The 15,613-nt window shown below is 39.0% G+C and overlaps 1 protein-coding gene across 3 annotated transcripts in view; it reads right to left on the bottom strand.

The window, feature by feature from the left end:
* Nucleotides 1-15,613, bottom strand: part of Dnah7c (dynein, axonemal, heavy chain 7C) — a 382,050-nt gene that overhangs the window by 33,926 nt on the left and 332,511 nt on the right. For all 3 annotated transcript variants that reach the window (XM_011238631.3, NM_001310335.1, XM_006496387.4), the window contains 4 exons: nt 13,195-13,287; nt 6,807-6,983; nt 4,367-4,528; nt 3,313-3,513 (listed from right to left, as the gene is read on the bottom strand). In XM_011238631.3, coding sequence (XP_011236933.1) covers nt 3,313-3,513; nt 4,367-4,528; nt 6,807-6,983; nt 13,195-13,287 — 633 coding nt within the window. The remainder of the gene's footprint in view (nt 1-3,312; nt 3,514-4,366; nt 4,529-6,806; nt 6,984-13,194; nt 13,288-15,613) is intronic.

The following is a 15,613-nucleotide window of genomic DNA, read 5'->3' as shown; positions in this document are numbered from 1 at the left end:
GCATGTAGTCTTCATGTCTAGAGTGCCTGTAGGATATGCACGTATATTTGCATGTTTGCATGCCTATAGATTTTCTTTCTTTAACTTTTGTTGTTTTTTTGCTTTTCATAGGTTCTCTCCATTTAGCTCTGTCTGTCCTAGAACTCAATACACAAACCAGGTTGACCTCAAACTCACAAAGATCTGCATGCTGTAATCCCTTTACACAGTGCTGGGATTCAAGGTGTGCACCACTATTCCTGGCTGTGTCTATATTTATGTACCGAGGAAGTCATCTAATATCCATTTAGTTCTCCAATACCATTAACCACTCAGAAAAAGCAGAGTTCTGTGACAGAATCATGAAGATTCCATGATGAGTCTGGAATATCTTACATTAGAAAGTGAGAGCTGCTAACAACATAGAATTCCTAAAGCTGAAATACACACAGAAAACAGGTTAATGGAGATCTTTTGACTAAATTGGAATAATGTGAGTATAAAATTTTTGATCAATCAATTGCAAATCACTGAAGGGAGGAGGGGAATCAGTAAACCCTATGTCCATAACCATATCAGAAGGAATCACTGCTTAGAGGAGTAAGTGCCAAGTGTTGAAGGTTCCAAGTGCTGCAACTGGGGAATAACCACTTAAGGACCAACTCAATGAGGTGAGAATGCTCAATAGATACTAAATATGAATGGAAGGTGGAACACCCCTCCTCCCCAACATGAAAGAGAAAAACCAGTTATTAAGCAGTGGAGAAATTAATCAGTGTCTCTTTAGTTAATCAAAATTAGTTTCATCCACTGAGACACAGCATCACCTACCTAAAAATTTGGCTAAGAATTAAAAAAAAAAAAAAGAAAGAAAAGAAAAGAAAAGAAAAGAAAAGCCTGAATCCAACTGTTAGGAGAATGTCACACAGCTTCTGAATGAGGAAAATCCCATGTTAACACAGTATCATGAAGTACGTTCTTCAGAAAGAACAGTGTTGCAGGCAAGAAGGGCCGAGGGAATGCTTCAAGTTAAAGAAGCAGACTCCTGGAAGCAAGCTCAGAGGCACAACCCTTGCCAAGCCTGCCCAGGCCTGGGTTTGGGCTCCAGCACCACAGGGATGAAGCATAACCAGCATGAAGAAGGTAAAACAGACATAAGAAATAAGCTTGACACTGAACCTTACACCAATTCTCACATAGACAACGAAATGATGCTAGTAGCTGACAACACTGAACCACATGAGAGAGTGACAGTTACATTTACAATGAGTAAGAACAATACCAAGGTAAGTCAATGTCCCTATTCATAGAACATACATAAATACATCTAACGTGGGACCTGCAGGTCCCATGTACCCCAAAATACCTATGAATGTGACCTAAAACAAAAGTTTAAACATTCTGAGAGTTTTGGGTAACTTCACTACATGGCTTGCAAGTATGAATTTTGTAGGTATCAACATCATGTCTCTATGTTAAAGGCTTAGAAATTTCTGAAATTATTCAAGGGTAAGGGGTCATGATAGATCTAGTTTGCTTTCAACTGGTGTTACACACACACACACACACACACACACACACACACACACACACTCACACACACACAGAGTAAAGCCTTCTGTCTTTTGCTTGTTCTACATTGATGATTTTAATCAACCTTAGATTGAATTTTTCTGATTGTGCTGGTGTTGAATATAGATTTCTTACTCTTTGCACAAGAAAATTGACAAATATTTATATACTATTAACATTCTATGATATAAGTGACCTATACATTATTTAAATTAGCATATAGGAGGATATGTCTAAGTTATAGGCAAATAATGCCATACCATTTTATATGAGGCTGAAGCATATATGTGTTTGAGTATCTGAGAAAAGCTCTAGACTATAACGAAGCCTCTATAGCTGCAAAGAGATGACTGAGAACACACACACACACACACACACACACACACACAGAGGGGGGAGATACAGGGAAAGAGAGAGACATAGACACAAAGACAAAGAAATGCAGAGACACAGAGAGACTAATGTGTATACACACAGATATTAATGTATTTGTGTACATAGAGAGGAACACAAAACAACAAACCAAGTGGTATAAAAATTAATAGCAGGTGACTATGAAGGACATAGATTGTTCCTTATACTATTTTTATATTTTCAATTTTCCTATAAGTATAAAAATCAATCGCAAATACAAAGTTAAAATGTAAAGTTGTAAAGTGTTATGGAATTTAATGAGATTTTATCTTGGGTTGGAACTGTTTCATAAACACCTCTAACTCTAAAATGTTATTACTATGGGAGAGACCCTTTAATCTAAAAGAAAGAGAAGGTAGGTTACACTTACAAAGGGGGCTCTGTTCAGTCTCCCATATGGAGAGATAACTCCATATGATAGACTAACTCTGGGAATCACCAGCTTTCACCAAGCCTTATCAATAGAAAAGCCAGCCATACACATAGGTCCTGGAAGTTCAGGACAAGGTTGACTTGATTTTGAATGTACGTGTGTGTATTTCTTTCTTTTTTCTTTTCCTCTCTCTCTCTCTCTCTCTCTCTCTCTCTCTCTCTCTCTCTCTCTGTGTGTGTGTGTGTGTGTGCGCACACAGGCATGTGCGCGCGCACATGGGCAAATTTTTGCTTAATGAAAGTACTTTAGTGTTTTCTCATGTTGTGCACTTAAGTGATGTTCAGACCTCATGACTATGAGCTTTCAAATGGCAAAACTTATCAAGGTTCATAACCCTTCACATAAAAGAACCCTTCCATTTTTAATTACAGCAAAACACCATGAAACAATTTTAGGTCACAGACACTCAGACAGATTTCTAATCATGAAAACAGTGGGTGTTTTCTCTGCTTGCCTGGTGGCTCCAGAAAAGACCCTTATGAGTCCCATCAATCGAGGAGGAAAACCATTTTGGCTCTCATTATGGTTATATGGAGGAAATGTTTTTATGTTTTAATTTAGAAGGATGTTTCCAGATAGCAAAGGGCTCAGTTCATATCCTGGAACAGGTTCTCCAGCCTTGCAGATTTGCACTGGGAATGACTTACAGCTGACTCTCTCAACAGAAGCCTACATTATTAATGATACTCCATAATATCTCAGCTGAGCAGGATTGGGGCTGGTGGTAAAATTAAAATAAAATATTAATAATATTGACTTCAGCATAGTCAATAATCAGTAATGAAAACCAACTGTGCTGCAGAGCAGGGGGTCTATTTAATTTGTAGTTTTACTCTATGCACACATCCCTGATCACTAGGGGCCACTTGAATTGCTTTACAGGGCTGGGGTGACAGGACTTAGCTATCACTAACAGGCTTTTTGCAGCTGTCAAAGAATTCAGGGTCAGAGATGGGGTCCATGAGGTATGATCGGATGATATTAGCTCGCAATCCTTTCGGTGCTTCGTTGGTCATTTTTACTCCATTCTGCAGGACCGACACAGGGAAATTTGGAGATGGGTAACTCGTCAGCCAGATTCGGAAATCAGGGTGTGTTGATTCTGGGTTTAACTCCTGTGAGAAAATAAATCACAAACAAGTGTGAGTAAGATTCAAGGAATCATCTCCATGTCTGTAAGAAACAGTCTGGAAAGGAAAAGAAACATTTCTAAACAGAGATGGAATTGTTGCAACTTAAGCAGAAGCCCAACATTCATTGCTGAGTCACCACGCTTCACTGAGAAGGCCCAGAGTGTTGTCACTCCACTGACAAAATTAAGTCACATGACTATACAGCTTAAACAAGTGCTATGTAGTTCAGCATTGGCTCAAAGATTAAACCCTTCTTAATGGGTTCATGCCTGCACTGATGTTTCTTAAATATTTCAAAAATATTCAACCACAGCTAGATTAAGACTAACCCCCTCCTCTTGCTGCAGCCAGATTTGGGAGTTAAGTGGCCACTGAAGACAAATCAATATCACTCCAAGCTGGAATTATTTGTTTAAGAGAGAAGGGTGTTTTAAAGGGCAAGAGCTAGTGTATCCTGAAGCCTCAGTATTTATCACTACTACCTCTATAGTGACCCCTAGAGGTCACAGAGCCCTCCATTAGCACTGTGATGTTAAGGTCCAGGAATAGCTACTGAGGCCTGTTCCTCTGAGACTCAGACATTCTGAAATAAGCACTTCATGGGGTGAAGGGGTATCAGCTATGGCCTGACTGTGTGTCTGCCTGTTTTTTTTTTTTTTTTTTTTTTTTTTTTTGGTAAAGTGTTTAATATGAACCCATGTTTATAGCGACCCAGTTACAACCTTAATCTGAAGCCTGCCAAATGAAAGAACAAAAATGAGGCACTTGGGTGAGATGTATATGAAAATGAGACCGGGGAGGTAACACACTAATAAATATATATCTGCATTTTTACCTCACAAACTTTCTCAAGAGTTGGCATCCAAGAGGTGGCAAGGTGACAGTTTTGAAGAACAACCCAGGTCCCATCCTTGACAGCTTTCTCTAACATCTTCATAGCGATGGGCCCTTGACCTTGGCCCAGAGATAGAGAGCTAAGTTTTGAGCCCCCATATCCCTGTGTACAAGAACAACAAAGATGTCATTTTAGCATCATACATTGGTCCAAACAGACATAACCTAAACACGTGCTAATCAAAACTTAGATGAAATAGTATAGAAATGATCACCATGATAAGAGGAAAATTCTGAAGGCTCTTTGGATGTTGATATAAGATATAGAAAATAAAAAATATTTAAAAAGCCTTTCTAATAAAGGTGAAAATTAGAGGACACAGTTGTCATTTATCAACCCTGAAAACATGAAGCTAAGAAGGAAAACATGAGCTAGAAGATGAACTTGCCCAGTCACCTTGAGCAAGTGTCAGTTACTTTAGATACTCATAAAATTAGAAGCACAAAAGCTTTAACCACTGCCTGCCAGTCAGCAACTTCCTTCAGCAATGCTGTGGGGATGTTTCCCCAGCTTACCTGTGGCTTTTGGATTTCCTCATTTTAGGGGTAGTGGTCCCCAGATTCCTAGAAGAGACCCCCGGTGACAGAGGCAGTGGAAGAATGGGTCTTGGTCCCCCTCCAACCTCATTGCATATAGTCACTGTTTTAGGATTTTACTGCTGTGAACAGACACCATGACCAAGGCAGCTCTTATAAGAACATTTAGTTGGGTCTGGCTTATAGGTTAAAAGGTTAATAAGTCTATTATCATCAAGGTGGGAGCATGGCATTGTCCAGGCAGGCATGGTGCAAGAGGAGCTAAGAGCTCTACATCATCATCTGAAGGCTGCTAGAAGAAGACTGGCTTCTAGGCATCTAGGATGAGGGTCTTAAGCCCACACTCATAGTGGCATACCTCCTCCAAGAAGGCCACACCTACTCCAACAAGGCCCAACAAGGCCGTACCTCCAAATAGTCCTTGGGCCAAGCATATTCAAACTTTCACAGTCACTAACTCTGTTGGGAAAAAAAAGGCACCTTGGTGGGGAAAAATGTAGAGGTAGAAACTGGAGACAATGCAGAAGGATGACAGACAGGGCAGGAGAATGGCAACATTGCCTAACACCAAAGAGATACACAGAGGAAACAGAGATCAAAAGGGTGTTGAAGCAATGTTGATTTGTAGAGATAAGCCCCATGCATAATAGACACTTTGAGCTACCTCCACTCTAGATATGTCACTACATTTCTTATCTCATTTCCAATATCCCTGCTCCAACTAGTCGCCTGCTTCCATTTTGCAATACTCAAGTCAATCCTCTACAGTCCAATTGGGGTGACCTTACAAATGAATGGTCATGCTACATGAAGTATGTCTATCTTTAATCATGGCATCCATATCTCAACATTTCTGAAACAATCAGAATGCTATATCAGATAGTCAGCACTCATACAAAATCCAGGCTATTCAAGTGCCAAGTGACCCAATAAAAACTAAATTTATTTTAAAGTCATGTAGCTTTCAGGAAGCTATTCTCTCTTTGCTTTAATATCCCTCACTATGAAGTGGAGGTGTAACCATTTACTTTAAAGTCTTCTGTCTTCTGTATAATTTCAAAGAGAAAAAAATAATAACATTTACCACCAAAGTTTACTGTAGACCATGACCTCAGTCCACCAAAGTTCATTATAGGTCATAACCTCCATGCAAATGTTCCTGTCAGTTTTAGAAACTGTCAGAAATTGCTTAGATTATACCCAAATTAGGAACATCAACTCAGAACCATCCAAAACCCTGTTCATTACTTTCTTCTTCTAGACAGAGTAGCATAAGAACACTTACAGCAAATTAATTTTCATGTTTTAAAATCTCTTATAAGTATAGACAATTGAACATACTCTCCTGGCAGTGAGGTTATAATGTATAGCTGCTCTGAGAGTCAAAGAGGGCTGCCGTCCTTTAGAGACTAGGAAGAGGGGTGTGACTAGAAGGTTCATGCTGGAGCTATTGCCTGAACTAAATCAACCAAGTCCATGTACTGGCGTAGATGCTGTAAATGTTGAAAGAAGCAAATGTTCCTCAACCCCCAATTTTACTACAGGTTGGTCTCAAACTCATGATTCCCTGCCTCTTCCTCCTTCAGCAAATCCTAACGGCACATGCCACCACAACCAAAGATACCCAATTCTACTTTCACAAGTTGTGCAAGGAGCCACTTTAATGTAAGTGCTGCCACTGAGTATCATTTTCTTGGGACTCTGTCATGTTTCAGAATTCCAAGCCCTTCCTGTGGCTGAGTGACAAGGTTTAGTTTTCTCTCATCTTTTAAGACATTGGTTAGAGCAAAAATTTTTATAAAGGAACGTGACAGTGTCAGATAATATAATCTGCTGTGAAGTACCTGGTCATCAGCGAATTTCAGAAGAGCATTCATGGGATCTGCTCCAGGGGAGAGCACAAAGATCAACGGTGCACAACAGTTACTGTCCCCAAATGCCTTGGCCAAGTCAAAGGGGGGAGGCTCAATGAAAGGGCGTCCCAACTTCTTGATTATGAATTCCTGCAGCATTGGAATAACCTAAAAGGGACAAGAATATTTGAAAGAATAGTCAAAATAGTTACAACTTCCAGGAGTTTTAAAATAAAACCGTCAGTGAGTGTGCTAGCATATCCATGTGACCTCAGCACTGAGAGTCTACCAATTAACCAGTTCACAGTCGGGCTGCACTGCATCACAAGACCCTGACTCAAAATAAAGTGAACTGGACTCCCCTGTATAGATTAGGTGCAAACAGTGGGAGTTCCAGGGTGTTACTCTGTCCATGAATGCCTTTCAAAAAAACAATTACAGATGATTCCAATAATAAGTGATGACTTGTAGGAGACAACAAATTCAAAGACCATTTCTCCCACTCTTATGATTCCTTATTTGTCTATAGTTCTTGATGTAGGGTTGAGGCCTTTTGGTATTAAAACACTAATTATATTCCCATCAATGTTTGGGGGAAGCAGAGCTCTGTAAAAAAACATCACAAGCTATTTACTAAGAAACAAGCCACTCTGTATTGGCAGATTGTCTATCAGGACAATTTTCTTGGGGCCTGTTTGAAAAAGGCAAACTCTATGGCTTGGGGTCTCTGCAGGAGTGGATATGTGTTGATAGTAGGGACACAGTCAGCCTTATCTGTTCCATCCCCTGTTTCCCAGTGAGAAGCTACACCAGGCATTTCTCGGTTGTCATGCCAGTTAATTGTGACCCAGGTGTGACCTAAACAGGATGCATGACATGACTCTTGTTCCAATCTCAACAAACTACAGACGCTCCCTTCAACTACAAACACTCCATCTTCTTGCTTGCACTTTGTCAGTGCTGATGGTTTCCTCTTAATAAAACATTGGAGAAGAAAGGCATCATTACAAAGCTTAGATCTGAAGAAGGAAAAACGAGGCAAACAGTTCAGCAGATACCAGTGTACTCATTTCCCGACAGGCCTTCCTCCGTCGTTGTGCAGAGATCCGTTTGTGATGCTCACTTGAGATGATTTTTTTCAACAGGTGAGAACAAAGCTACCAAATCATTTTTCTAGGTAAGTAAAAGCAAGTTTTATGCTGGGTTAAATTTATGACAATATTCTTCAGATTTATGTCACACTAATGAAGGAGATAAATTTGGTATTCCATGTCAAGCGTGGGCATAGGATCAAGGACAATGTCTCCCCTTTGACTTCATAGGAACTGCATGCATACACTTGAAACTGAATGTGACAAGTCCCAACACTGGGCTAATACAGCACCAGATCCCCTGAGGGCATTTTTTGATTTGTTTTGCTTGCCTTACTCTGCTAAATATTCAATTATCTCCTTTGAATATAGGAATACCAAGCAGAATAAGGACTGGCACACTGCAGTACTGAAATGCCAAGACTCCTTCAGAGCCTCCATTAACACAGCTTCTTTAAAGATCATATGTTTATTTCACACACACTTGCAGTTTTTGAAAGTCACATTCCCTTTGATAACAAGTTACAGCTACAGATGTTCATATGACTAACATCATACATATAATCTATCTAATTACCTAACTTCAGCTTATGTCTTAAGAAGTAACGACCAAATGCACTTTTAACCCTGCTCTGAAACACACATTACTGCTCAAATTTTGAAGGCACAAATAGTAGCTCTCTGTTTCTTTATCTTGTTCTCACAAGCTAATCAGTCCTGCCACACAGAATGCTGTGGGCATCTCCATAACAGCTTAGTTAGCATAGAAGGAAGGTGTGAGTCAAACATGCCAGCTGTAGGACAGAACACAGGCTACCTCAGAGGAAGGAGTAATGGAAAGCGCTCGTGAGAACCTCACAGTCATCAGCAGAATGGCTGTCATTATAGAAGGATGGGACTATACAAATATATCACACTCCCCGCCCCCAACCCAGGGTAGCAATTCCACATGCCTGGAACATTCTTCAGCTGCAGGAGCAATTTACAAGTGCCCAGTATCTAAAAAAGATAGTATCCTCTGGAAACAGTTACAAGTTCTTCCAAACACCAGTTATATGTTCTCTGCAACATCTAGTTGAACACATTTTGTGAATAAAACCATCACCCCATCATAATGCATTTTAAAGTCAGGCACATATGTTCTCCTGCACGTGTGTGGCTAGGAATGCTGAACCAATGGAGAAATATCCAGATTCAAGTTAGACTTTTATTTATATATTTGTCTGTTTGTTTGTTTATTTGGTGTGTGTTGCAAGGTAGTGAGTGAACATGACTACCGAGAGAGTGGAAGTTAAAGGTCAGCTTGCTGGACTACACTCCTCCTCCCTTGTGGGTTCAGGGGCTCTAACTCAAGTCACTAGTCACTGAGTCATCTTGCTGGTCAGAACTAGATTTCTTTTTTTTTCTTTTCTCTCTTTTCTTTTTCTTTCTTTTAGCATCTACTGAATGCATAAATACAAAGTCTCAAGATTAAAATTTGATAGAGTCTAATTCCAGAAATTCTAAATGACAACAAACCATCAAAGGAAGAATTCACACACACACACACACACACACACACACACACACACGCATTCATATGTATACACATGCTCACATGTACACTCAGTTGATTTCTAGATAATTTCTTCATGCTTCAGTTCCTTTGAATAATCACAAACGGCAAACTCACTGCAGAAATATTAAAAACATCTTAATTTCCTACCCTAGGCCTCATCATTGTCTTTCTCATTACCATTCTTTGCACAAAGGGACTTTCTTCCCTCATCAGATTAAAATAACAGCAAAACACAACACTTATTCAACAGCCCCTTTCCTCCCCAAGTTAGCTTTAACCTCATCACAAAATTATAGTCCTGCAAATAAAATGACAGATTTAGAGACTTGAAGTTTCCTAAAAGCTAGTTTGTGATAGGAATGGCCCAGTTTTTGGAAGAGGGACCTGCTGGTTTACCTGTACAGGTAAACATGGCTGTCTGTTAGCACTGGATGGTCCAGTTAGGAATATGAGCATCTCTCCTGAAGAGAAGAGGAGATAGATTCCACAATTTCACTTTTCAGACTATAACAGAGCAAAACTTGCTTGCTTCCCAACAGGAGACTAGAACTCCCAAGGTAAAGGCAGACTGTGCCAGCAATCAGGCTCACCAGATGATAGACTCATCTGCACTAGCAATCTGATGGTTCCAGCATTAGGTTTGTAAAATGAGATCTGTCAGTAACAAAGATTTCAGACTCATTATGGCAGCCATCTTCTCAAAGGCAGGAGAAAAGCCCGTGTTTTCTCCTATGCATGCTTTTCTGATCAGTGCAAATTCCCACAACATTTATCTGAGCTCAGAGACGCTTATTAATTCGCATCTGACAAGTTTCTTATTGAGAGCTGATGGATTTGCCCTTTGTTTACAGTTCAGAATGATAGAACTGTGGCCAGAAGCTCTTTATTTTACAAATGACTCTGAACACTGCATACCTTAGTACTTTCTACCCTACATGTTTCTTCCATCAATAAGATACTATAACTATTACATTTTAAGGGAAACTATGAGCCCATCTCATTTTCCTACTGGTGACTTAGCAAGAATCTTTCCAATTTCTCTAAACTATAGCATTGGAAAGCTTGGCAAACTCCAATTTCTGACTCAGTGGTTCTCAACCTTCCTAGTGCTGCAGCCCTTTAATTCAGTTTCTCATGTTGTGGTGACCCCCAACCATAACATTATTTCGTTGTTACTTTATAACTGTAACTTTGCTACTATTGTGAATTATAATATAAATATCTGATATACAGCAAAATGGATATGTTGCCCCTGTGAAAGAGTCATTTGACACCCTACTTCAAGGAGTCACTATCCACAGGTTGAGAACTGCTGTTCTAACCATTCAAGTGTTAGGGAAGGGTTTCAAGAGGAAATGGAAAGGAGACCTACCTCTCAAAACTCCCCCAAAAGAATTTTGTTAATTTTCCTGGTCTGTCTATCTATCTATCTATCTATCTATCTATCTATCTATCTATCTATCTATCTATCTCTGTATCTCTATCTATCTATCTATCTATCTATCTATCTATCTATCTATCTATACATATATATTCTTATAACCTAGAAACAGTGAAGAAATAAAATGTATATACTACTATCTCAAATGTTAGTCTCTTATAGTGCTGTTCTCCTCCCTAGGCTAATACCTTTCTACTCTGGGAAACCACCCTTTTAAAGGCAGAGTAGGCATATATCACCATAGAGCATATAGCTTTCAAAATAATCAATTGACCACTAAAACTTGGAGTATCTGGAAACACTAAGTGTAAAAAGCAAAGTTTCTGGATAACATATTGGCATTCTAATAATTATTTTTATATTGAAAACATACATGGGTATGGTGGTATAAAAATTGTGACCAATTAATTCCTTCATTTAGGATAGATAGAAAATATCTGTAGTTATAAATGATTTATAAACTACAGTGGCTTAACACATATGAGCATCTGTCAAATCTGCACTTATGTGTGATCCAGGCACTCTTCAGGGGTGGACAATGATCAAGTCTTATGGCACTTAAAGATCAACACAGACATGTACAGGTTTGATGGGAGAAGTGTCTTGGAAAATCTTGCTTGGCAGCTACATAATATCAACTAGCCAAGGCAGGTCTGTACCCATCATCATCACTTTAGATGCAATTAAAGGAGAAGAAAAATTGAAATATTGCTAAACATCATTTTGCAATTTTTCTATCCTAAAAAGGGAAACATAGGAATAGATTAGAAAACATTGTAGGAAATGTTGTTGTATGGGACAGTTCAATATGAAACAGAAGGTTAATTGTGATTTCAAACAAACAGAATAACATCAGTCAACAGAAAAAAAGAGCCCTACAGATAAAAACACCTCAGCCTATGTAACTCCCACTTTCAAAAACATAATGAATATGGAAAGTTATATTTGATTTATTTAAAAGTTTAATATATTTTCAGATTAAAATGTCAAGTTTCAAAAATATAAACCTGCAGAAGGATATATGCTGATAAAGTTGTGACAGCTAAGAAATGGTTCATTCGCCTAAGATAAAGGCCCACAAAACCTTGTGAGCATTTCATTTTCTCCACCTTAAAATAGAAAGTGAACATCTGAAGCTTCCCACTGAAGCGTCTATGAAAAGCCATTCTTTTCAATGTTATCGAAGGGTGCATTTGATTCACAAACATCAAACAAGTGTTCGTTTACCTCAGCAACCTCAGTTCTGCCAGGGCAGAACTGTGACTTTCATAGGCCATAGATACTTTGTGGTCTACTTCCTCTATTTAAAAAAACTTAAATATATATTCTACAATTGTTTTATATAAAGATAAATCTAATAAAGGCTGGACTATATTCTGACTAAAAGCTTAAAACGTGTGGGCAGACTTCTAAGCCAAAGCTTGGAAAGCAACTGAGAGCTCTGAGAAAGGAACACCTCTACCTCAGATCATCCATGACATCTATAAAAAAGTCTATTATATATTACTTTCACCATTTAAATTATGCTTTTATAAGGGAGAAGAGTTGGAATGTAAGCAATTCCTTTGAAAACAAATTCAAATTGTAGATACTATGAGTTTTGAAGTAACTATGTGAAACTTTAATTTGTTTGTAACAATGGCAGTTACCATAGTTCCCCAATAACCTCCTGCTCACATTATACTGGCATCTCTGAGGATATAGGTCAACAAATGCAGGCAAATTCATTTTCTATAGACTATAATACAAATGAGGACACTAATAAATATTGAAAGGACATGTGTACTGCTTTGCTGACTATATATTTATTATTTAAAGAAGTTAAAATAACATTACTAACATTGCCTTTTATGTCAACACTGACTAAAGCTTTAAAATATTCTACATATTTATTAAATGCTGTGGTGTGGTGTGTTTAAATATAGACCCACATTTAGAGAAGACATTCTAGATATTCTAATATATAAACTTGACGTTAATGCCATTGACTAGTTTCATCAAAGTAATAAAATAAAATAAAATGAAAATGAGATTATAGCAGGCAAAGAGAGAAGTCTTTGACACAGAAAAACCAAAAATCATAAAGATTAATCATAAAAGCGTATCACCAAAAATACATTCTATTAGCTATTAACCCAGATGCAGACACAGTTAGGAGATCCATTAGAAGGACGTTGGGTTACTTCTGTAGATTCCTCCATCCACCCTGAGTCTATGAAGAAATGGAGTTTGTGTGGGTTGTGCATAGAGTGGGTGGGATGAGAGCTGCTCAACAAAGCCTGCACTTGCCTTGTCTGGCCTCAAGCAGCGGATAATAAGCATCCTCTGAAAGTCGTTTGCTTTATTTTCCCAATCTTCGGGAAACATCTCATGGTGTGGCTCCTAAAATTATAGTACATAAGTCAATGTTAGAGGTTATTTCTAAAAGTAATAATATTTTACAAATAAGCATATACTTAGAGAAGACATAATTCCTGAAATCAGAACATTTGTGTAAATTTTATTTTATTTACTCTGTGGGGGAAATTAATGTCAACATTACAATGTTTTCTGTAAGCATTTGAAGTTTCCAAACAAGTTACCTGGCTTCTCTTTCTTGGTTCCACATAGTGGATGCAATTGCAATTTTAAACTAAAAAGAAATACTCACACAAAAAAAAAAAAACCCTAGAAAATGTTTATGGGAAACATTTCCATTAGTAACATGAAGAAACCCAAAGTACCCATTCCAAATGTTTGAACCCATTCTACTTATCATATATCACAGGTACCCAAGTAAGGCCAGGTGTCAGCACCCAGGGGTTACCACCTACCTAACTCTCTCTGGTTAGACCTAGCTCTCTCTATACAGAGCAGCTACCTATCATGTTCAAGAATAGTAAAAATCACGAGCAGAAACAGAGTAGAAAATAACTGGGAACTGGAGAATTCTTAACCTTTATGTCAAAGTAAAGCTGAAAAAGGACTACTGTCTTACTTAGGGTTTTATTGCTGTGAAGTGACCCCATAACCAAGGCAACACTTATAAAGGCAAACATTTAATTGGTGCTGGCTCACAGTTTGAGATGTTTAGTGCATTATTATCTCTGCAGGAAGCACGGCAGCATCTAGGCAGATGTGGGGCTTGAGGAGCCTAAAGTTCTACATTGTGATTCAAAGGTAGCCAGGAAAAGACGGACTTCTAGTCAGCCAGGAGGAGGGTCTCACAACTGATCTTCACAGTGACACACTTTCTCCAGGGCCACACTTACTCCAATAAGGCCACGCTTTCTAATAGTGCCACTTTCTGGGCCAAGCATATTCAAACCACCACAATCTGCTCCCTGGCCCTCATAGGCTTGTTCAGGCATATGAGTCTATGAGGGCCAACCTAGCCATAGCATAATAAAAAATACATTGAGTCCAACTTCCAAATTCACCATAGTCTATAGCAGTCTCAACACTGATAAAAGTCCAAAGTTCAAAGTCTCTTCTGAGATTCATCCAATAATTTAACTGTAATTCCCCTATAAAGTCAAAATTAAAAAGCAGACCACAAATCTCCAATATCACAGGATATACATTACTATTCCAAATGTCATAGCGAGGAAATACTGTACGGAAGCAGGACCAAAAGTCAGCTGAGCAAACTCCAAACTCTGCATCTCTATGTCTGATGTATGTAAAAGTGTTCTTCATATCTCCAATTCCTTTCATCTTTGTTGACTGCAACAAATATCTTTCTCTTGGGCTGTTTCCAATCACTGTTAACAGCTTTCCTCAGCAGGTATCCCACAGCTCTGGCATCTCTAACATCTTAGGATATTTATAGCAACTTCAACTTTTCACTTATCTGAGATCCACACATGATCTTCTAGGCTCCTCTAAAGGGCTTGTATCATTTCTCCAGCTCTGCCTTCTGTAGCACTCTAGGCTCTGCTCAACTCCACTCCACTGCTGCTGTTGTTGTTGGTAACCATTCCATGGCACTGGCATATCCAAAACACTGGTGTCTTCTACTGCAACTAGGCTCCACCAACAGCCTCTCATAGGCCCTCTCTATAATGCCAAGCCTCAACTTCTTTGCATGACCCTTCAGTCCTGGGCCATCAATTGCAATTGAGGCTGCATCTTCAGTAGTGGGCTTTCCTGGCCTCTCACAATACCAAGCCTCAGCTGGTCTCTATGACCCCTTCATGCCTTCAAAACCAGCACCACCTGGGTGATTCTTACATATTACCAAGTCCAGCTGCTGCTTGAGATATAACCTTGTCTATCTCTGGAACAGAGGTTCTTTGTGCTCTCAGAGAACACTTCCCAAATATTTCACCTCAGTGATTATGGTCTCTTCTTAATCACTGTTAATTTCTTTGTTCCAGCTAACCTGCAACAATTCTCCCAGTAGTCCTTTCTGTTCTTCACTCTAAGTCCAGAGCCACAGGGCTGAAGCTGCTGAGTTCTGCTGCTTGTTGGGGCTGAACATGTCCCTCTTGTTCTATTACATCATCACCAGCTTAATGTTTTTCAATTCCTTTATGGATGAAGCTTGGCTGTCCTGGAATTTGCTCTGTACATGACCATGAACTCAGAGATCTGCATGGCTCTGTCTCTTGAATGCTGAGATTAAAGACATGCATCACCACACCTGGATCTTAGCTTTTCTCTACTTAGAACTTGCTCTATACCAGGCTGGCCTTGAACTCAGGGATCTGCTTGCTTCTGTCTCCTG

This window comes from Mus musculus, chromosome 1, assembly GCF_000001635.26.
Source record: "Mus musculus strain C57BL/6J chromosome 1, GRCm38.p6 C57BL/6J".
Classification (NCBI taxonomy): domain Eukaryota; kingdom Metazoa; phylum Chordata; class Mammalia; order Rodentia; family Muridae; genus Mus; species Mus musculus.
This window is presented reverse-complemented; position numbering and strand designations above follow the sequence as displayed.